This window comes from Bos taurus, chromosome 13 (assembly GCF_002263795.3).
Source record: "Bos taurus isolate L1 Dominette 01449 registration number 42190680 breed Hereford chromosome 13, ARS-UCD2.0, whole genome shotgun sequence".
Taxonomy (NCBI): domain Eukaryota; kingdom Metazoa; phylum Chordata; class Mammalia; order Artiodactyla; family Bovidae; genus Bos; species Bos taurus.
In genome coordinates, this window is record NC_037340.1 from 62,786,526 (window position 1) to 62,810,563 (window position 24,038).

The 24,038-nt window shown below is 51.1% G+C and overlaps 1 protein-coding gene across 1 annotated transcript; it reads left to right on the forward strand.

Annotated features, from left to right (window-relative positions):
- Positions 1-5,267: 5,267 nt before the first annotated feature.
- Positions 5,268-23,626, forward strand: BPIFB5 (BPI fold containing family B, member 5). The gene is made up of 15 exons (NM_001244351.1): positions 5,268-5,376; positions 6,429-6,645; positions 8,950-9,054; positions 10,312-10,443; positions 11,474-11,558; positions 11,666-11,729; positions 12,180-12,265; positions 12,714-12,896; positions 15,430-15,483; positions 16,732-16,884; positions 18,165-18,232; positions 18,478-18,523; positions 19,011-19,074; positions 21,211-21,260; positions 23,594-23,626. The coding sequence occupies exons 1-15, from the start codon at positions 5,268-5,270 to the stop codon at positions 23,624-23,626; spliced, it is 1,449 nt and encodes a 482-aa protein (NP_001231280.1).
- Positions 23,627-24,038: the final 412 nt, after the last annotated feature.

Consider the following 24,038-nt stretch of genomic DNA (forward strand, 5'->3'; position numbering starts at 1 on the left):
GAGCTCCAGGATGTTGGGTCTTATCACTGAAGTCCCTTCCAGCTGAGACGGTGCGTGACTGCCATTGTGTCCCTGTCTCCCCTGATGTCAGTAGGTTGGGGACAGACAATAAGTCCTCTGTTCTCCAGCCTTCGGGCCCATCCCAGCACACAGAGCTCATGTCCCATGGGGGCCTGCCAGGAAAGGGCGGGCAGGTGTTTCAGGAAAAGACGCTACCCAACTTCACAGTAAAAACAGCTGTAAGAACACCTCGAAACATGGAAAGGCAGCCAGAAAGGCGTTTCTCCAACAGGACTTGGCTAGGCCCACACAGGGCGCTAGCACTCAGGCCCTGTGCTGCATTTCCCACGCACCCTTGGCCCCCAGCCATGCTTTGCGGTCCATATCCCACACACCAGATTCCATTATTTTTCTAAGTCGTTTTAAACCTGGGATTTTGAGCCCCGATTCACAAGGAACATGAGACAGTCCATCTCCATCCTGTCTGGGGCGGGGCTCCGCTGTCTCCCTAGAGTCCTACAAGGTTCGGTTGTGAGGTTTCCGCGGAGCCTGGAGGATGGGGCTGACCTCTGGTCTTTGGTAACATCTTGTCCTGATGAACAAATGGCCACCCTGCCTCAAGATCCTGTGTCAGAGGTGAGCGGCGTGGACCTCTGGCCACGCTGGGGCACTTGTCCAAAACAGCCATGGCCATGGCTCCCGGGTTCTGACCACCCAGATCCCTTGGCTTCCTAGAGTTTGGTGGATAAGTAATCCTGCTATCTTACCCCATGGGAGCAGGGAACCTCTCCACAGTGGCTCCCACAGCACCGCAGAGGGACTGAGCCCCAGGTGTCCACGGGTCGCTTGCTTGATACACACTTTTATGGGCTGTCTCCCTCCCTGCCTCACTTTCCCCCTCTCCTACCAATGTCTCCTGGCACCACCTCCCAAATCAACTACCCACTCTCAATCCTGGTCTCAAGCTCTGCTTCTGGGGAACCCAAACCAAGATGAGCATTTGTTCTGCAGGAGCAAGGATCTTACAGACCTTCAGTCCCACAGCCTTCTCTACAGCCAATGGATCTCTCACTTGACAAGTGAAGACATTGAGGCTCTGACGGCTCAGCCTGACTACCAAGCAGCCCCTAACCACTACACCATACTGCCTCACTCTACTCTCTGCTCCCTCATCACTCTGCAGGGTCTCTGGCCCCCATAAAGAAGAAGAGAGGTGGTCTTCTGTGCCAATCCCCTTCCAATTTGCACCCTGAAGCACAAGAAGCACCTGTACACCTCCAAGGCAGGAGCCCCAGATCCAAAGCTCCAAGATTTCAGCCCCTTCTTGGACTGGGGGAAGGAAAAGTCCTTGGCTTCCTTCTGACCCTTAGCAGCAAACAACAAACACCAAGTGATATCACAGTAACTCTTCCTGCCTCAAAGGAATCATTGTATTTGTCTTACAGATGAGAATTCAAGTGACCACAGAGTCATTGAAATGGTGGGCACCCAAGCCTCACCCACTTGCCCCAGCCTCCCATCTGAATCCACAGCAGGACAATGACCCAGTTTTCTTGTTCCTCAAAATAACAGGACAACTAATAGCCTCTGTTCCCTTAGAGTTACTCAGTTCCCAGCACAGGGCTAAACACTTCCTGTGGGTTAATGTTCCGATTTTACAGATGAATAGACTGAGGCTCAGAAACAAGAGTAAAGATGTCTTTTACCTCTCTGTGTACAAGCTCTTTCCAGAGCTTCCCTTTTATGGAGGAGACACTCAGGAAATCTCCCATCTCTTAGCAGAGACTAGTCAATAAGGTCAACAGAATCCACGGCACTTCAGCCAAAATATTCCCTCCTATTCTATTTAGAGAAGCCAGATATTGGAAGGGAAGGGAGACCTTGTGCGATATCTGTACTTCTACCAACATCCTGCACCAGCCCTCGGTGGCTCAGATGAAGAAATTTACCCTACAGCCTTTTTCTGCCAGAGGCAGGATGATAGCACTTGACAGTAATGTTGAAGCCCAACCAACAGAAATAAGGAGGACCTCCCCACTTTTAAAGCATCTTCCAAGCAAAAAGTCCATGATTTTACGAGATCCTAGAAAAAGTTCATCCCATCTGAAATATTGTCCCCAACAATATTAACATTAGCCATTAGTTCTGACATTAGCTAACAGCATTATCCTAGCATTTCCTGTGCAGCTGCTGCCTTCTAGAACCAGCCCCTCTGCCCCATGCATCCAGCTCAAGAATGGAGTTTAACACCTGCCCTGACTGCATCCCTGATGGTGAAAGGGAAAGGAATTATCCACAAGGAGAACCCTATGGAAAAATCTAAAACCCTCCTAGAAGTGAGTCCTGCCCACCATTGGGACGGCTGCACCGGCTGGGGGATGTTGGCGCAGGTGGTTACACGTATTTACCATGTGGTACCAGTACCCACGAGAGAGGACCTTCGCAGAGCAGTTTGGTTGGAAGTAAGGACTTGAGGTCCTTGGAGCTGTGTACATAGTAACATTGAATTTCCCTTTCACTGGGTAGCCAGTTTCCTTTCTGAGCCTTTATTTCAAATCCCAGTTTTGTCACACACATGCTGTGTGACCTTGAGCAGATCACTTAGCCTCTCTGGGTCTCCATTTTCTCATCTGTAAAATCAAAAATAAGATAAGCAACTTTGGGGACTTCCCTGGTGGTCCAGTGATTAAGAATCTGCCTTCCAGTGCAGGCGAAGTGGATTCGATCCCTGGTTGAGGAAATAAGATCCCACATGCCACAGGGCAACTAAGTCCGTACACCTCAACTACTGAGCCCATGCACTCTAGAGCCTCTTCTCTGGAATACGAGAAGCCCATGAGTCTCAACGAAGACCCAGAACAGCCAAAATTTAATTAATTATTAACTAAGCAACTTTTGGGGAACCCTTCCTATGTTCCAGGCTCTGACAGCCACATGACTTGCCCCACTGACTCTTCACAATACCCAAAAGACATAGATAGATTTATTATTCCCATTTTGCAGACATGAAAAGTGAGGCTCAGGAGGGAAAGTAACTGGCCCACACTTACACAGCTACTGAGTGACCGTGGGGAATTGAACCCAGACCTGTCTGGCTGCAGAGGCATGGCATGGGTGACATATATGGAAAGGGCATGGGGAGCGGCCGCGGGTGGTCACTGGGCCCTTCCCATGCCTGCCTCCACCCCGCACCTGCTCTCCTCCACACATACCCCAACATCCATCCTTGCTCCCTTGGGTTCTGTGACCTCTGCATCCTGCAATATCAGCCTCCTTGGGTCCCTCCTGAGAGCTGGAGGCTCAGATGGAGGCCTTGCCCAAGGCTCCATAGCTCTGAAGTGGCTCCTAAGGGAAAGGGCCTACCGCCCAAATCACAGGGCCCCCACACACTTCCTCCCTGGGGTCTGCTGACCCAGGACTAGAGCCTGATGCTGGGACCCCAGTGACTGGCCCTACCAGTTTTAGTCAGAAGCCCCTAACAGTCTGGTGCCAAGAGGACCTCTCCCTCCACTGAAGGGCTCCGCTGAGCGCAAACCCCGCCAGGAGGCTGGACTTCCTGCCCTGCTCCTTTCCACCCGAATTTCAGAGCTCGGGTTATAAAAGTCTTGTCTTTCTGAGAAGCTGGTGACCAAGGCCAGGCAGAGATTCTGGACAGCCCTATTCTTGGAGAGGTAAGGACAGGGAGGCTAACTTGGGCATTTCTCAAATATTTCTTGAGCACCTACAATAATGTGCCGATGTGGTACAGAGATCCGTTTCCCAGTTTCTCAGCCAAACTGGGTTTGAATCCTGGGTCCACAGCTACTAACTCTGTGACCTTGGATGACCCACCTCTCCTCTCTTTTGCCGATTCTGTAAAATGTGCCTGCTTCAGTGACCCCAGACTATCATAGTAAGGATTCAACAATGCAACAAAGCTCGTAAAGCTTTCGGCATGGAGCCTGCTACACAGAAAGGACTCAAGTAGAAGTCTCAGCCAGTATGATTCAAGACTGGTGTGATATGGAGAGGGCTAGTGAGAAGTACTAAAGGCAAGAAGGGAGGAGAGACACGACTTGGGTGAACTGATTAAGAAAAGTGCCTGACATGGGCACTGGCTAAACACTGGCTGGATGAGGAGTGGATGAGTTTCAAATCACCCCAGTAGCTGAATATAAATAGTTTATGCCGTGAATACAAATTTCCCAGTCCAAACTTCACAGCTGCAAGCAAACAAGAAAGTCTCTTTCTCTAGGACCCAATTTAATCACTAGTTTGAGTTCCTGCCATCAAGCAACAAAAACCTGGATGTTGCTGATTCGAGGCAATGCCAGGATGCTCTCAGGCGCTCCAGAGCAGGCTCAGCCACTTTAGGGGCATCCTGTCTTTGCTCAGGGCCAGCATCTACCCTCTGGGTGGCTTCTTCTTGGGCACTGGGGTGGAGGTGCTGGCTTTTTAATGGGTCCTGCTTACTCTGGCATGTGCCCTGGAGGGGTCTTCACCCGGCTGGTCTCTGCCTTGCAGTTTCAAAGGCTGCATCTCCTAGCAGCACAGCCTTGTCCACCTGGAGAGCCCCCTGCCACAGGCTCTGGGGTCCCAACTATACCCCCTCGGCTGCCTGAGCAGGGCTGAGGTTCAGCAGGCAGGAACCAGTACGAACATACTGTTTGAAATATTGACGTATCTTCTTACTAGTTAGTTGGTAAAAAGCCCTAACTTTAAGCCCCCCAAGTGCCTACCCTGGCCACGGTGGTGCTTCTCCCAGAACCCCTACCCCATGTCCTCTCCTCAAGATTCAGAAACCTCCATGGTTAAACGGGAGTACTACCTCTTTTAATGTCTCACAATATCACATAGCTGCGTTAAAAGCTGTTGGGCACACTACTTGCTAAGTGCTTTGCACATATTACTGAGTGCATTCCCCACAATAATCTATGATTGTCTCCCATTTTATAGATGAGAAAACTGAGGCACAGAGAGGCCAAGTAATCTGCTCAGGGTCACACAGTCAGGAAGTGGCAAAGTCCAGATTGGAAGCCAGCCCACTTGAGGGGAAAGGACATTTCAGGCAGAAGGAATGGAAAGCACTGACGTGAGATGGTGGGAGGCACAGGTTGTGTTCAAGGTCTGGTAGCTCTAGAGCGAGGGGCAGAAGCGAGGAAGGAAAGCTGGAGAGATGGCTCTAGAAGAGGCAGAGCTGGGAGAAGCTGGGCAGTGGGTCCCCGCTGAGGCCATGGAGGTGGCCGGTGGGGTTCCCAGCCCTGTGTCCCCAGGTCCTGGGCGGGAGGATGCTGCTGTTCTGGGGGTCACTGCTCTGCTGGGGGCTGCTGCCCCAGGTCCAAGGTGAAGCCCAGCACTTTGTCTTCATGCGCATCAGCAAGGATCAGCTGGAGACAGGTAAGTTTTAAGGGGTGGGTGGTGGGAGGCAGGAATTCCGGGAAGAGCAGGGGTGGGAAGTGGCACCACCTCCCTGCTCAGGGCTTTTCCTCTTCTGGCCTCCCCACCAACCAGCAGCAGAATTTGCCTTCCTTCGCCCAAAGTTGACCCCCGCATCCCCTGCTCTAACATGTGCTGTGGCTCCCTAGTCACAGCCTTCAGGAGATCCTCCACGCTCTTCATCCTGGTTTCCAAGGCCCTGCCTCTCTAGCCTCTTCCACCACTTGCCCTGACTGGCCCTGGAGACTTCCCAGGTTCCTTCCTTTGCTTGTGCTGTTCTTTACCTGTTCTCAATCCCCCAACACAACAGATTCTGATTCGTACCTTAAGGCCAAAGTCTAACAGTCCCAATGTCTGTCCCAAGAAGCAGGTTTCTTCCACTGGTTCCCACAACCCTTTGATGAAGCCTCGTCTATGGCCTTATCCAAGCATATTATACTTGTGATCCTGTCTGTCTGTCTGTCTGTCTCCCTAACTCTGCTGTGAGGTCCTTCTTACCCATTCACCTCCTACCCCATTCAGCATGATCCAACCTCACTGACCTTTCTGCTTCATACACCCACCAGGCTCATCTCCACCTCAGGGCCTTTGCACGTTCTGTTGCCTCTGTCTATATTGCTCTCTCCCAATATCTTGCAATAGTGGATTTCTCCACTTCATTCAGGTCTCAGCTCAAATGCCTCCCCGCCTCAAACAGGCTCTCCCTGACCATCGTATCTAAAACAAACTCCCCCCCATCATGCCCCAACTCAACTACATTTTATTTTCCAAAAATTGCTTTGCTTGCTTATCTAAGGGCTCAGTTGTCTTTCACTGCCCCCGCCCCTAGAATGTAACCACCATGGGGGCACAAGCCACAGGGCTCCTGGTCCCTGAGCCCAGAAGAGAGTAAGTGCTTCTTAAGTACTTGTTGCTAAATGACTAAATCGCTGGCCCGGGGCAGGTGCTGGTGGGCATCTGTTGAATGACTGAATGAGGGGTGAGCCCCGCCCTGAGGAAGGCCTTGTCCTCAGACATTTCAGACCTGCTCTTTAAACACCGCGTCCTGGACCGGGTGACCAGGATCCCTGTGAGGGGGGACGCAGGTGAAGGCATTGCCATCTTGGACCACATGCCCTTCGTAAGAAAAGGTCTCTCCAAGAAGAGCACTGGGCTTGACCTGCCACTGATCAGGGGTCTGCTCTTGGGACAGAGCCTCTCCCCGCTGGGGGAGCTGCTCCAGCTGGGCGGGTGAGTTCCTTCTGGCTTTTCTCCCTGCTCAGACTCAGTTCTCCTCTGTCAAGTGGAACACTGGAGGGCGGTGGGAGCCCTGGTGTCTCTGGAGCTTTTCTCCATCTGGAAAGCTTTCAGCAAGTGCATTTTTGTTGTCCCTAAACCTCTCAAAAGGAATCTTCCCTGGAGGCTCAGACAGTAAAGAATCCACCTGCAATGCAGGAGACCTGGGTTCAATCGCTGGGTTGGGAAGATGCCCTGGAAAAGGTCTTGGCAACCCACTCTCATATTCTTGCCTGGAGAATCCCCATGGACAGAGAAGCCTAGTGGGCTACAGTCTAGGGGGTTGCAAAGAGTCAGACACGACTGAGCAACTAAGCACACAAATCTCTCAAAGCCACTTGAAATCCTCCAGGGGACAAGGCAGAATCCCAACCAGGGATCTTAGCCGGGCAGCCCTCCAACCCTCCACACTCAGCCTACCCCTGGGTATTGCAAACTTGCATAGTGTTTTGTTTTGTTTTATTTTTAATAAATCTGGAGGGTTTTAATAGAAGTCCAGGTTTTCTGATTATATTAGTTTGCTGGGACTTCTGTGACAAAGTCCAACAAACTGAGTCACTTAAACAACAGAAATTCAGGAGACTGGAAGTCTGAAATCAGGCGTTTTCCTTATCTCTCCCCTAGCTTCTGGAGACTTGCTGGCAACTTTTCACTTCCCTTGGCTTGTAGAATCATCACCTGATCTCTGCCTTAATCTTCACTTGGCAATCTCCCCAGGGGTGTATCTATGTCTGTGTCCAAATTCTCCCTTTTGACAAGGACCCCAGTCACATTAGACAAGAGCCCCACCCTACTCCAGTATGACCTCATCTTAACTCTATCTGCAACAACCCTATTTCTAAATCAGTTCACATTATAAGGTATTGGGGGTTAGGAACTCAATAATATATGAACTGGGGGGTGGGAAACAGACACAGTTCAACCCATAATAGAAAGTCTCTCTTATAACCAAGATCTGGCCCACCTGGCCTGATCTCCCCCAATGACAGTCATGGATGTGGGGTCCTTAGTTCCTAAGTCAGTCCCTAGTCACAACTTCTGGTAAAATAAGTACCAGCATATGTAGGTTGGGGCATGGGTTCCTCAAAGGTCAACCTCAGTAGTCACAGGTATGCCTCCAAATCCATCTCTCAGTGTGAGCTGGGAGAGCCAGAGAGTCCCTGCAATGAGAGTCCAGAAGTTTTCTGATGGGGGTGAAATGGCATGAAAAGTCAGAGCACTAGGGAGGGTGGGGCTGCTTCCTAGAGAGGCCTGGAGGGGGTGCTGGGCCCATACCTGCCCCAGTGAGTGGTAGGTCTGGCTACCACTCACCGCTGCCCATGCATTGGCCCCACCTCTGCCCACCCAGCCTGGCAGAGGCTTGGAAAGGCCATAGGAAAAAACGCACAAGGTCCAAGTCATACTTCAAAGCTCTTTGGAAGTTTCCACGCATATAGCCCTTGGGGAGTCTGACCCAGCCAGGTCTTCCTCCAACACTGGAACTTGTTGGTGCCCACTCCAGTAGGCATCAGATGAGTCACCAGCTTGTATCTAATATTTAAAAAGAATTCTGAGTTCCTCTGAGCTCAGAGAGATGCAGGGACCTGAGGCCATCGCAGGGAGCAGAAGGCTCATGTCCTCGCTCCTGGATGCTCAGCTGCTCCCTGGGCAGAAGGCAGTGGGATCACCAGCCATCTTGCTTTCTCTGACTCCTGCTTGCTCTCGTCTTTTTTTGCAGAATGCTTTTATCTGAATTCAGACCTGTTAGACGGCACAGATAGCTCCTCCGCTGTATTCTCATTTTGTGCAGGGTGACACTGACACCCAGACAAAGGAAGGGACTTGCCCAAGTCTTCAAGGCTTAGAGGCTGCAACGAGAGCCCACTGTTCTGTAGCCGGGCTGGAGGTCATGGTAGTGAAAACTGAAAGTATTAGTTGCTCAGTCATGTCCGACTCCTTGCAGCCCTGTAGACTGTAGCCCACCAGGCTCCTCTGGCCATGGGATTCTCCAGGCAAGAATACTGGGGTGGGTTGCCATTCCCTTTTCCAGGGGATCTTCTCAACCCAGGGATGGAACCCAGGTCTCCTGCATTTCAGGCAATCCTTTACTGTCTGAGCCACCAAGGAAGCCCTGAGGGTCATGGTAGGGGTTGTCCCAAAGCTGCCCCTACCTTTCCTGGTGTCTTCCCCTATTCTAGCCAGTACAGAAACACACACTCCACAGAGTCACAGGGGGCTTACCAGGCAACACAAAAACATCCCCACGCACACTGCTCACAGGTTGGTCATAGAAGATTCTGAAGGACCCGAGGTCACCTTACAAGTCCTGAGTGACAGCCTGCTGCAGGTCACATTGCGAAGCAAACTGTACCTCTCACTCCAGAGGTGGGTGTGTGTGCTGGGTGGGTGGGTGCTTTCTCCCCACACCTCTCGGTTCCAGGCAGCCGCGCAAGGCTAGCAAAAGCCTGCTGCCTGTGTCACCGTAAGGGTCACAGTAATCCTTGAAACTTGGGCATTTTTTCTTTTTTCTAAATATTTATTTATTTGGCCGCATCAGGTCTTAGTTCCTGCACGTGGGTCTTCGTTGCGGTGCCCAGGCTTCTCTAGTTGTGGCGCAAGGGCTCGGTAGTTGCAGCGTGTAGTCTTACTTGCCTCGTGGCATGTGGGATCTTAGTTCGCTCACCAGGGATTGAACCCATGTCCCCTGCATTGGAAGGCAGATTCTTAACCACTGGACCACCAGGGAATTCCCCAAAGTCATTTTTTCTGATGGAAAAACTGTAGGAGAGGGACCCACCGACACAGCGACTCACCCAGTGAATCTGCAGCAGAGGCTGAAACAAACCCTCTGACTTCCATGTCAAGGGACACGTGTCATCTGGAGAAAAAGGCGGATGCTTTCACGGGATGATCCAAGGAGGGTCTGGTTCAAGCTCACCCTGAGGCCCAGCACACTGGAACTCGGCTTGAGTAAGGCCATCCATCCTCTTGGTTTATCCACAGAGAGTTATGATCAAGTTCTCTGCTGGCCTTGCCTGTTGTGAGAGTTCACTGCCAGTCTGAGAGCTCAGACCACTCACTAACCAGTGGATGATATGCCAGTCTGGGGTTGTAAACACAGCAGACAACAGAGGGAGCGATACAGGCAGCCTTGGCACATGAAACAGGATATCTCCTTGCATTGCCCTTAGGACCATCCAATCTCACCAATAAACAAAATTATTTTTTATAAATATGGCATTTTTTAAATTTACATTCCCTTTCTAATTGAAAGGTGAGTAACAAGAAATATTTCTTTGATAGGGATGTGGCCACAGAGAAATAGATCTCTGTTATATGAGAAAAATATCATCGCCCTTATAATGACGCACAGCAAAAATGCACTTGACCCTCGGCCAGTGGGGACTGTAGTAAACTGAAGCGCACGTGGCCCACGTCCAGCTCACATCAGCCACCTTGTGAGGACGCTGGCCCAGAGCTGCCAGATCTTTTAAACCTAAAAGTTAGAATTCCGTGTTTTTAATGACATCTCCTACTTTTTCACTTGAGCCCTCCAGACAACGGCAGGGCCCCACTGGCCGGTGAGTTCTGGACTGTCTTGGGCTGTGACTTGGAGCCTTCCCGGACACGCTGTGCCTACAGGATCCTGCGGCTCAGAGTCATCAAGAACATCCGCATCGGGGCTCGGCTGGAGCAGACGGGGAACAAGACCCACGTGGCCTTTGAGGAGTGCCACACCCCACCAGGGTACCTGAGCATCGAGGTTCTGGAGCAGTGAGTACCTACCCCCTTCCTGTGCTCAGTCCTCCACTGAGACTCCAGGCTGGGGTTGCCTCTCCCCAGCCCAGGTTGTCAGGGACAGGGTCAGCTCCAAGGCCACCAGCTGTACACACCGTCCATCAGCATCTCCTGCCTCCGTGTTGAGTGTTATGGTCAAAGTGTGCATCCATGCAGGTCAAATCTTGCCTCAGCTGCTTCCTAACACTGGGAGCCCTGGCCAAGCTATTTGACTTCCAGGAGCCTCAGTTTTCTCTCCAATAAACAGTATCACTCAGAGAACCCTGGCCGCCTAGGGTGGTTGTCAAGGAGAGATGAGCTAACCCATGTGAGCTGCTGAGCACAGAACATGCCACATATAGTGGCCACTGCCTTTGACTCTTTTAAAAACTATGTATGTATGTTTTTAAAAACTATGTATGTATGTATGTATGTATTTTTGGCTGTGTCGAGTCTTAGTTGCAATACGCAGCCTCTAGAGAGCACGGGCTTAGTTGCCCAGCGGCATGTGGGATCCTAGTTCCCTAAACAGGAACCAAACCCAGGTCCCCTGCCTTGGAAAGTGGATTCTCAACCACTGGGCCCCCAAGGAAGTCCCCTACCTATGATTCTTAGTATACCTAACACAAAAGCCGCCTCCTCCAGGAAGCCTTCCATTGACCTCCACTGCCAGCTGTGATCTCTCCCTCTTTGAAAATCCCAGAGAACTTTATCAGAGAGACAAATAAAGTGACAGGGGCAGAGAGGGAGACTCACGAAGAAATAAAGTTGAGGAGGACAAAGTCTGGGAGAGAGAAAGCAAGAAGGCAAGAAGGGGAGAAAAAAGAAAAGGAAAGTGAAAAAAGAGGGGAGAGGCGAGAAGAAGGACACCAAGCTGGGAAGGAAGCAGCCATCCTGAGCCTCCTCATTACACAGACCCTCCGCCTCATTACACAGGGGTCTCCTCCGCCCTGTCTGGACTACCCTCTCTGGCCTCAGTTTCCCCTTCCATGGTGTCCGAGACCCCATCTGCTCTCCACGCCCCTAGGATGAACCCCCTCCTGGTGAACGAAGCTCTGCGGTTGGTGACAGATGTCCTGGACGAGGCATTGCCCTTCCTCCTGCAGAAAATAGTAAGTTGCTCCTTGTCCCTGCCCCCTGAAAGAGGGGTATGACTCCTAGGGTGGCCCCTTGACCTCACCCCAACCTCAGTGATGACCCCCTCATGCCTTTGCGCCAGGTGTGCCCCACTGCCACAACCCTGCTCAACTCGCTGCTGGAAGACCTGTTACACATCACTCTGCGTTCGTAGCTCCTCGCCAAGGGGAAGTGGGGCTTATCTGCTGTCCCTCAACTGCTTGCCAGGAACTCATCTAGGCTCTGGGAATATGATGAGAAATAAAACAGACAAAGCTTTCACACAGGGAGCCTACTTCCTGTGGATAGAGGGAAAGGGCATTATTTATGTCTTATCACCTTGGTAACTCATTTCCCACTCTGAGCCTCAGTTCCCCAATCTGTAAAATGGGTTTAACCACAACCTCATAGAATGGACCATCGTGATAACACATATAAGCTGGTACAGAGCTATGGCTCATTAAACGTTCATTGTTACAAGATGCTCAGGCCATCCCACAATCAACATAAAGCTAAGCAGAGAAGAAAAAGGAATTTCTACTGCTTTGCAGCCTCCCCACACCATTCTGTACATCCCCCCAGGAGGCTGGGGCCCAGCCTCCATTTCCTCAATGCAGCCCCAGCCAGCTCAGGCCCAGAAGACTTCCAGTACTATGTCACCACCACAGAATTCACGGAAAAGGCCATCCTGATGAAAGTCCAGGTGAGCCAGCCCCTGGCCAGGGCAGACCCTCTGGGGACATCCACGGGTCTGGGGGAGGATGGGTATGGAGGAGAATGAGGAGCAGGTGGGTCAGCAGGACAAGAGAATTTGAGTGACTAGAAAGGAGGGGCTGTTAACAAAGTCGCAGAGAAAGGATTGGAGTTACTTGAGCGATAAGCAAGGAAGCAAAGTTCATGGGTTCAAAACCCAGCTCCACCTCTTACCATATGTAGGATCTTAAGAAAGTCACTTCAGCCCTCTGGGCCTCGTTTCCTTACCTGTCACGCGGTTTCCACCTCCCGGTGCTATTGTGAGCTAGAAATGTGCCTGTAAGTGTTCAGCACTGTGTCTGACACATGGTGAATCCTCTACATATTAACTGTAGCCAGCTTTTGGCCAGGGAAGTTGTACTCACTGAATTTCTCCTTCCTTCTTCATTTTTCTGAAGCTTGTGACCCCCTGCAGTCCAGGCCAGAGAGTCCCAAGGCCTGGCCACCTGGCCCCCAAGCCCCTCCCCAAATTAGCCCAGGGCAGCCTGGCAGACCTGGTCTTTTCACTGGAAACCTACAACGACATCCTGTCCTGCCTGTACACCAGCAAGGAGATCCATGTGAACCCCCAGGACCCCGTGGTGAGTGCTTAAAGAAGAGGAGTACGTTACTTTATTGCTCTATTTTTCACACGAAGAAACTGAAGCCCAGCTGGCAGAAGTACCTTTCTGGTAGGTCCAGATGAGTCACTTCCTCTCTCTGGACCTCACCTGGAGAACTCCTGTTCATCCTTCAGAACACAGTATAGAAGTTGCCTCCTCTAGAAAGACCTCCTTGAACACCCAGGCCCCTTTGTTTTTCCTCTCTTCATAACATTTATTCTGCAAATATGTATTGTAGGCCTACTGTGTGCCATGCCCTGTACACACAGGGTCTCTGCCCTTGAAGACGTCAAAGTCTATTGGGGGAATAGAAACTAAACAAGGAAACAGTCAGGTAAATAAAATAACGTGTCTATTTATAATGAGCAGAGCAAAGTGGATAAGCAAGTGACTGGTGGAGGTGAGAAGGCTGCCCTGGACACTGAGGTCAGTAAGGACATCTCTGAGGAAGTGGCCTGAATGGTAGCAAAGAGGCACACACACACACAAGTCTACAGGAAGAGCAAGTTCCCAGGGTCAACAAGGGGGTCAAATGAGGGAGAAATTCAGATCAATCACTCAACAGCCCCCAGCGTCTCCCCATCACACTCGGAATAAAATCCAGTCTCCTCCCCGCAGCCCTGGAGCCTTGCATGGCCTGGCCCCGCCCACCTCTCTAGCTCTGTCTCCTCACCCACGAGACTCTGGTCACACAGGCTGGACTGGTGCTCACCTCAGGGCCTTTGCACACACTCTCTCCCTGCCTGGAACAATCTTCCCTCCACTGTTGTTCTCAGTGCAAATGTCGTCACCTCAGAGAGCCGCTCCGTGGCCACCACATCTAAATATCTAAAGTAAGCTTTTTCTCTCTCCACCCTGCCTCTCTCTTTCTATTCTTTTCTCTTCAAAATGTAGATCAAACTATGTATAAGTATATGAGTAAAGTTATATGTGCAAAGTCATATATAATACACATATGTAATATATGCACATAAACACACACATATATATGCAAAGTCATATATATACATATGCAATATATGCACATAAACACACACATATATGCAAAGTTATGTTTATACATATGTAATACATACACATGAACACACATATGTATATCTGTGTGTTCATTTCCTTAGCTTTGCATGTTCACTGTCTCCCTCATTTTGAGGATGGGGGCTGTGAACAGTATACTCTGTGAATACTCTGTATACTCTGTACACAGCGAGTGCTCAGTAAATATTGAAATACAGAATCCCAAGATCCATATCTGGAAGAAATCTAGTGTTATTGCTCCATTTTTTACATGAGGAAACCAAGGACCAGACAGGGAACGTGACCTCCCAAGTCACCCAGCAGGTAGGATCAGGGCTAGAGCCAAGACTCTTGCTTCCCCAGGAGGAGAAGCAGGACTTCTAGAAGCTAGAAGCCAAGACTCCTGCTCCCTCCTTTCCACACCGGTGGCAGCTCTAAGTCTAGATATGAACCCTGTGAATCCATGTCCATAGAAATTCTTACACCAGTGGGTACACATGCAAGGGTGATCTTTGCAGCTTCACTTATTACAGGGTGAAAAATAAAGTTAAACTAGGAGTCCATCAATAAGGAATTGGTAAAAAATAAGTCACGTTATGGTCGTATACAGTGGAATACCAGGCAGCTGTTTAAAAGAATGGGGTTGCTCTACAAGTACTGATGTAATAAACAACGTGGAGAGGAATAAACAACGTGCAGGACCATGTGCTTAGAATGTTCCCATCTATTCATTCCTCTCTGTGTGTAGAAAACAGTCTGTCAGGATATACTCCAAAACATCAACAGTGGTTACCCTTGAGAATAGGATTTAGGGGAAAAGGGGAAAAAGTGTTCGGATGGACTTTTAATTTTTACTGTATACATTTTATAGTGTTTGCTCTGGTGACCTACGATTTTCAAAAATCAACAGAGTACAGATAGTTAAATACAAACACAATAAAGCAAGGGCAGGAAAATGTTAATAGAAGAATCTAGGTACTAAGTATACAAATGTTCTCTATAAAATTCTTTCAACTTTGCTGCATGTGTGAAAATTTTCACATGGTACTTGCCTGGTGGTCCAGTGGCTGGGTGTCCATGCTCCCAATGCAGGGGGCCCAGGTTTGATACCTGGTCAGGGAACTAGATCCTTTATGCCACAACTAAGAGTTTGCAAATTGTAACTAAAGATCCTGTGTGCCATAACTAAAACCTGGTATAGCCAAATAAATAACAATTATTATTTTTTAAAAGAAAGAAAATTTTCACAATAAAACTTTGGCCGGGGGGGTGGGGGGAATCATTGAAACAGTAATGTCAACCTTTCCATGTAAATCATGGTGAGAAGCCAAATGAATGGCTCCTCCTGTGCTGAGACTGAGTGGTGTGTCGGTGGTACCTTCAGCTGGGGACAATTACATCTCACTGAACCCCACTGACACCCATCCCAGCCCATGAACCTGCTCAGAAAGGATCTACAGGATTCTAAAGGTCAACGCATATCTTGCCCTTTTTCCAGGCTGCCAACCTCAACCAGCTATTGTCACTGAGCGTACTGGAGCCTGAGCCCAAGGTGGGTGTGTTGCCTGCTTCTCCCCCAACACCTCGGGCAGGATCTCAGGAAAGATTCTAGAACAGAGGACAGGACTGGGCCACACAGGCATGTTGCATTTGGCCAGACGTTTCTACTGTGGACTCTGGAAATCACTGTACCTTCTTCACAAGTGTTTAAAAGGGACAGTTCACTTAGCTCATTGTCCCACCCAGGTGACATGGCCATGTGGCTGTCATTATTCACTACTGAATAAAACCCCAACCCTGCTAAGGCATCCCCAAGCACATGGCAGATAGCAGTGAGCAGAGACTGTGCCAGACCTGCATCAACATAATCCTCGAAAAGCCTGCCCTCTCACCTTTTGACACTTGTGCAAATGAGGCTGAGCAGAGTGACTTCACTTGCCCATGCTCACATTGCTCAGTAAGAGGCAGAACCAGGATTTGTTCTGATCCCAGACTCCACGATCCATGCTCAGCATCCTCTCTCCAAAGGCTCTGAGAACAGGGAACCTGATGAGCACAGAATAATGACAATAACCACGGCAGACAGGGCTTCCCTGGTGGCTCAGATGGTCAAGCATCTTCCTGCCATGCAGGAGACCTGGGTTCGATCCCTGGGTCAGGAAGATACCCTGGAGAAGTGAATGGCAACCCACTTCAGTTTTCTTGCCTGGAGAATCCCATGGACAGAGGAGTTCATGGGATCACAAACAGTCGGACACGACTGAGCGACTAACACACACACGATAGATAACAATAGTGCTACCAGATGCAAAGTTCCTTTCTAAGCACTTTACATTAATTTACTCGTTTAATCACCACAACAACCTGATGAGGTAGGTATGATGATTATCCCCATTTTATTGGGTTGGCCAAAAAGTTCATTCTTTCCAAAAGCTGTTATGGAAAAACCCAAGTGAAATTTTTGGCCAACCCAATGCAAGCATGAAAGTTGAGGCACAGAGAAATTAAGAAAGTTGTCTCAGACCACACGGTTTAGAAGCAGCAGAACTAGACTCTGGCTCCAAAATCTATACTCTTATCTGCTTTGCATGCCCAGGAAAAGGGGGATGTCATTTCAGGTCAGAGGAGCTCAGGGAGGGTAAGTGACCTTCCCAAGGTCACACAGCAAGCTGCCACAGAACTAGAGTGAAAACTCAGACACCCTGACTCCTAAGATGGCCTTGTTCCCGTCCTTCCCAGCTGGGGGCTAAGGAACACAGTCTGTCCCCGCCGGCACCTTCTCTGCTTTCTCCTTATTTAGACTTCTGATCAGTCTAGAGGGAACGTGGGACTGACCATCAGCATCCCTGACCCTCCCATCGTCCACCTTGATGGCCACACAGCCTCCGTCATCCAGCCAGGCTCCCTGGTGCTGGCAGGGTCCAGCAACACCTCCCCCGTCTCAGTTTCCTGGGTGAGTAAGCCTCAAAGTTCTTCGTTCCCCAAGGAGCTGGGGGCCATTTGAGGGCCCCTCCAGGGCCAGCTGACTGAGGCAGCATGACAGAGGGCAGTGGCAAACCTCGCCGCCATGACATCTGCTAACGTTCCATAGCCATGCCTGTTGCAAGAAAATTAAAATACTTTCACACCTGCTCCCCTAAGTCGAGCCCCCATGCTCCCCAGAGATCTCTTCAGCAACTACAGAGTTTTGCCTCTGATACCCTATTGACTCTCTCTTCTGGACATGGCTGCATTGAAACCCTTGTCCACAAAACTAGGAGAAAACTTAGAGAAACAGAGTTCATGGAGGGCTAAATGTGATTGTATTCTCTGCTCCCCAAGAGCGGGGTAACCCAAGCTAGAGAGGGCTGGACCCTGGAAGGAATTCTGGAAAAGACAGCCCCATCGAAGTTTCAACCCGTCTATCCCGAGCCCCGCTGGTGTTCCTACTTCCCACTCCGCAGACCTTGAAATTGGGAAGGCGCTGTGGGACATGACTTAGCACCTAAACAACAACTGTGGGGCAGAAAGGCCGCCCCACTATACGTGAGCTTAGGGCCATCTGCTGTGTGCAGCTGGATCCTGGGAACTTAGCTGGCATGATTCCCTGGACCAGACATCAGTCATCTCTGGCTGGCAGTGAAAATTCTGGTTTCTGGTTTAGGAGGTAATCGCGTGAATTATGGAGGCCCAGGGACAATCCCCTCAAAACCAAGGGGTCCTCTGGCTTCCAACTAGCGATGCCACCACAAAATGACTCATTGCAAAAGGCCTTCCCTCCACTGAGCTGAGCTTCCCCCTCCCCTCATATCCAGCCTTTGCCTCCAGGAGCACCCAGCACCGCTCCCCAGTGCTCTCTTCCATGGCAACACCCACACATTCGTGGTCTGAACTCACAGGAGCCAGCAGCTGGAGCTGGGGAGACGATAGGGTGAGGGGGGCTGGCCCTGGATAATGTAAGGTGTTCAGTTCAGTTCAGTCACTCAGTCGTGTTTGACTCTTTGTGACCCCATGCACTGCAGCGCACCAGGCCTCCCTGTCCATCACCAACTCCCAGAGTTTATTCAAACTCATGTCCATTGAGTTGGTGATGCCATCCAACCATCTCATCCTCTGTCGTCCCCTTCTCCTCCCACCTTCAATCTTTCCCAGCACCAGGGTCTTTTCAAATGTAGGGTGGGGGTGCAGGAAACCCCTCCATCTGGAATATGAATTCCTCTCCTGTTCTGACCTAATAATCTCCACTCCTCATAGAAACTCCTTTCAAATGCTGTGTTTTCCTCGAAAAATCGGGAATTAAAACTCCAGTTCACTCCAAACAGGTAAACATTTTTGTTTGGGATGTTCAGGAAAAAATGAGGGGGTTGACAGGGTGTGTGGAAGGACAGAGTGTGGTTTCGGGGTGCAAGTCTCCCAGCTCACTGTCAGCTGAATGGAGCCGTTGAGAGGAGGTGGGAAGGAAAGGGGAGGCGAGGTGTGTTGTGACATGAAGTCACTGAACAGTGCACCCTTCTCCCACCCCAAGCAACTGCCATGACCTAAAAGGGTGATCTCTTTTCTCTGGTAGCATTACAGTCATCCTGGGCCCTTACCCCGCTGGCCTTGAAAAGCAGGTGAGTCTTTTTCCTTATCCTTGGCCTCTCATGGTTCTGAAGGACCCACCCGCAGGCCTGAAAGAAGGCCCTGAGTCACTGATGTGGGGGTGGGAAGCCTCACTCGCTTTCTGGGTGATCTCATCCTGCCCACGGGGGTGGGGAGAACCCTTAGAATGTCAACTTGTCTGTTTCATTCTTTGATACACTTGACAAGTTGGTCCCCGTGAAACTCTGGCCCTGGGGTTTTCTCTGGCCCAACCGGCTTCCTGGTCTGCCCTGCACAGAAACAAAGAATCTGTGAGGCGACCCTTTTTCAGGGCCCCCAATGTTCCCCAGTCCCTTCACGAACCTGGTCGTCTGGCTCCAATGCCCTTTAATAGTGGAGTTCCCAGGACTACTCCTGGTCTCCTGTGGGCACCTGGACACTGGAGTCCCCCCATTCCCATGGTCGGAATCTGCCAAGCCAGCAGAAGTGACCTTCCTGTTCCTCTTTCATTCCTTGTAGAAAGAATGTCTGGAGGCCTTTCTCTTCGAGCTTCTGAACTGGAGGGTCCTGCCCCATCACAACAGTGAGCGCCACTGTCTTTCTACTCAGGCCTGCATACCACGCAGAGAGCCACACCAGCCATGCCTGCAGCCCCACACAGACAGCTGGCTTCCACGCTTGAGAACTGTGGAGACCCTGAAGTCTGGGGGGTGCAGGGGGTGGCAGATGACGGGTGGGAGAGGGGCCACCTGTGCCCTCCTGTTCTTTGCTCAGGCCGCGGGTGGTAACAAGAGCTTAGAGTGGGGCGAGGAAGGGCTTCATACGGAGGTGGGGGTAACATGACAGAAAGTAAGAAAAGGAGAGGCCCTCAGAGGTGGTGGAGCCCACAGCTCAGAGTTCTACACCTGCAGGGGCCAGGTAAGCAACACACCAAAGGAAGCAGCCCAGATCGGGCCTATGGAGAACACGTCCCACCTTTAGTGGGCAGCTAGCACTCAGCTGGGGCTTCCCAGGTGGCTCAGTGGTAAAAGAACCCACCTGCCAATGCAGGAGACAGAAGAGACTCAGGATCGATCCCTGGGTCAGGAAGATCTTCTGGAGGAGGACATGGCAACCCACTCCAATATTCCTGCCTGGAGAATTCCATGGACAGAGGAGCCTGGCGGGCTGCAGTCCAGGGGGTCCCAGAGTCAGACACGACTGAGCAGCTGAGCACGCATGAGCACTCAGCTCAAATGAGAGCAGGGAAGATATGTTTTACCTTTGAGAGACGCCAGAAAGCTGAACTTTTTGAGACATCGCCTCCATCTTAGATAACAGCAACAAAATCAAACTTTCCCAAAACACCCTTGTCTTAGTTTGGGTTTCCTGGGAAGCAGACCCTGAGGCAACAGAGAACAGGCACAGGAAGTGGTCCTGCGAAGATGGAGGGGTGTGGCAAGTGAGTCTTCCGGAAATGCAGCGCGCGGTCAGGCTCTTCTGCCCCGTGGCGCTCGCGGCCTCCCTCTCCTCCCACCTCCCCTGATGCGGTCTGTCACCCATCACTGTCTACCTAACACCTGCTGCCCATCGCCAGTCTACCCACGTGATTATTTAGCCATTGCCTATGACCCAGCCAGAGAGTGAGCTGCCGATGGGCAGGGACCCCTGGTCTTTGTTTTTTGTGTTCCTACACCTTGTCCAGTGCCTCCCATCCAGGAGACCCTCAGGAAGTATTAATACATGTAGGATAAACAGTTCAGACCTCACTCACCTCTGAGAAATCACCTGGCTCAGCCGCCTCCTCTTTCAGAGAGACCCAGAGATGTCCCCCGTGGAATTACCCAAGATCACTCTGCAAGTCTCTGGCAGATCTGAGCCCAGAACCCTGGCTCTTTGTTTCCCTGACATGAGCTTTCCCCTGTGCTCCAACTCCAGGACTCAAGTTAGGACTGCAGAGTAAAGGCAGAGGAGCAGCTACTGCTAAGTCGCTTCAGTCGTGTCCAACCCAGTGCAACCCCATAGAGGGCAGCCCACCAGGCTCCCCCGTCCCTGGGATTCTCCAGGCAAGAACACTGGAGTGGGTTGCCATTTCCTTCTCCAATGCATGGAAGTGAAAAGTGAAAGTGAAGTTACTTAGTTGTGTCCGACTCTTAGCGACCTCACGGACTGCAGCCTACCAGGCTCCTCCGTCCATGGGGTTTTCCAGGCAAGAGTACTGGAGTGGGTTGCCATTGCCTTCTCCAAGAGGAGCAGACAGGGTCTCAAATGCGAAGCAGGCTGAAGGATTTACCATCTGTTCTGTGGCCTATGGTAGCCAGGGAAGGTTCTGGGCATGAAGTGAGCCAATTCATTTTCAAGAAGGGAAACAAATTGGAAGTGGAGGATTATAGTTACAGATAGTCCAACAAGGCAGCCAGAGTCCAGGTGGGCAAGTGTTAGCCGTGTCCGACTCTTTGCGACCACGTGGACTGTAGCCTGCCAGACTCTGTCCATGGAATTCTCCAGGCAAGAATACTGGAGTGGGTTGCCATGCTCTTCTCCAGGGAGTCTTCCTGACCCAGGGATCGAATCCAGGTCTCCCGCATTGCAGGCAGTTTCTTTACCATCTGAGCCACCAGGGAAGCCCCAAGGTGGTCAAGGATGCAACTTTATCTAGGATAGCAGAGAGGAGGACACACCCAGCCCCGCAGACACCTGCCCACAACACATTGAGCTCCCCTGCCCTCCCCTCTTACAGACCTGCTCAGAGAACAAGGCATCGACCAGGCACGAATGGAGCCCTCCGAGGTAAATGCTGGGAAAAGGAGCTTCCCGGGGCCCACGTGGGAGGTCAGAGCTATAGGAGCCATGGGGTCCTACAGGTACTTGTCCCCATCCTTCGGAGGGGGACGCTGAGGCTCGGGCAAAGGTGGCCCTCCCTTGACCTTCCTCATCTCACTGTCTTTCACAGCCATACTGGGTGAGCTGCTTCATTTACAGATGAGGAAGCTGAGGCTCTGGGAGTAGGGGGCTCCATGAATCCCTCCAGGAGCCATACCCCTGGCTCTCCGAGAGCTTCTAGGCCTTACACAGGTGATCTTAACAATTAGCTCCATGAATTTGATGCTATTACTTCTCCCATTTTACAAAAGAAAAGTAGAGAAACTTGCCCACGGCAGCAGAGCCAAGATTCCAACTGGGGTTCATCTGACTTCAAAGCCTGTACCCTTAGCCTGGACCACCCATCATGCTAGAATTGGGTATCCTGACCCCCAAAAACAGGGCTGCTGCCTCTTGCACCTGCTATCTGAATGCCAGGAAGGGAAGATGCTGCCAGAGACCAGAGGGCAGGGAAAACCAGCAGAGGAACCACGGAGGTGATTCCATCGGCATTTGCCAGCTCTGAATCTGCCCCCAGAGTTGCCTTGCCCCTTCGGCCCTCTGCCCTTCCCTGTGTGGGTGAACATGAGAAGAGGCTGATAGGAAAGGACAGAGCTTAGAGCTGCCCTTCATTTCTTTGTTCCTGCCTTTAAAAGACCCCCACTCTTAAACAGCAGCACAGGAAGGGATATTTGGTGCAAGGCAGAAAGAGAATCACAGAACCTCCTGGCTGTACAACCTCAGGCAAGCCACTAGTCTCTCAGCCTGTTGTCTCTGTTTGCGTAATGGAGAGAAAGATAGCTCTCCCCCTGGGCCGGAAGTGAGGGCTCCCCTGACAAATAAGAGCAACCATTAAGGCCAACATTTGACAGAATGTGACCCACCACCCCAGGCACACAGTTCGAGCTTCAGGATCGCCAGTTATGCCCAGTCCTGGACCCAGCACTCCCAGTTCCCAGTCCTGACATTCAGGAAACACTAGGAATCTGCTTTCAAGGACCAGAAGTTACTGAGCAGAAGGAGGCAGGAGGGGACAGCAGCAGTTCCTAACAAAACCCCAGCTCCTCACCTGTGCTGCTCCCCGCCCCCAACCTCAGACTCTGCCCTAGATTCAACCCAGGGTGGCCCTAGTTGGGAAGGGTTGGCTCCAGGTAACTCTAGCAGGTCAGGGCTAGAAGGGCTACTAGAGGTAACATAGGGGCCCGCCTGCTCAAAAATGATGCCACAAATCCTGGCTGTTGGGGCCAGAACCCGGAAGAATAATCACGGCATAGCCCCTGCAGCTACCACATAACCAGACCTATAGAGGCAGGGGGACTTCCTAGTGGCTCAGTGGTGAAGAATCTGCCTGCCAATGCAGGAGATGTGAGTTTGATCCTTGGGTCAGGAAGATCCCTTGGAGAAGGAAATAGCAGCCCATTCCAGTATTTTTGCCTGGAAAATCCCATGGACAGAGGAGCTTGGCAGGGCTATATTCCATGGAGTTGCAAACAGTTGGACATGACTTAGCAACTAAACAACCATAATGACAACCGAGAGGCAAGGGGAGAAAGTGTGGGTGGGCTCAGTGGCTCACTCATTAATTCACTTCTAGACTGTCCCACGCTGTCAAGTTGATGACATATTGTACAGCTCTAGAACGCACCTATACTGTAGTGTACATGAATGGCGCCACCTAGAGTTGAGCAGTGCACAACCTGTGCGTCCTTCCGAGGCTGCCCTCATCACTCACTCATTAATTCAGGCAATAAATGTGACTGGCTGATCTGTGCCTGGCCCTGTGCTGAGTGATGCTGAGATACAGATGAGTTAAACCCGGGGCCTAAACCTTCCAGGAGCTCCTATTCTTGTGGGGGGAAAGGGTGCAGGAAGGGATGGATTCCAGCAACATGGTCAGGTCTGGCAGAGGTTTGAGCATTGTGGGTGGGAACAAGTGAAAGGCTCCAATCCACCTCAGGGTGACCCAAGCAAGACAAACCCCAATGCTACAAAAATATGAGAGTCACCTTGATACGCAGGCTTTCTGGACAAGCCCCAAAGACTGGTCTGCCCCTTCACTCACAAACATTCCCGAGACCCTCCTCCCCCTCCACTCTATCCCCCTGTCCAGTCGGTTCCTGACTGTGCCCTCTGGCCACCAGGGGAAGGCATGTCCTCAGGGCATACAGTCCCTCTCAGGTGTGGCAGGAGCAGCCTCGGGGACAGCTGGCTTTGTGCGCGGTGTAGACTGAAGGGACGCATCTCCCTGCTTCTATCCACAGGACTACCTGCCGCTGACCGTTCCAAAGGAATAACCAGTTCTTACTGAGAGCCAGTCCCTCCCCTCAGCCACAGTGCTTCAGGCCCTTGAGAGTCCGAGAATGGCTACAGTCACAGTGGAAAATCACAGTTGCAGTAAAGATGATTCTTGCTTGAGAAGTCTGGTTCTGAATTTGTTAAGGGGTTCTGGGAGGTGGCCAGGCTGTTCTGAAATGTTTCAATGAAGGGATTGTCTCCCTGGCCATTCATTCCTGCTTTCCCTTAGCCCCTCTGTATTCAGTGTCTTCGACAGTGGAAGTGACTCAGAAAATGGAAAGGGGGCTTGAACTCGGAAAGCCTAGCCCCTGAGAGGATGGGGTGTGGAAAGGATGGGAGGAACATGCGCACACAGGAAAGCTCCCCTGCTCAGGAGGGAGGAAGAGAAAGGAAGCAGGAAAGAGAGTCCCT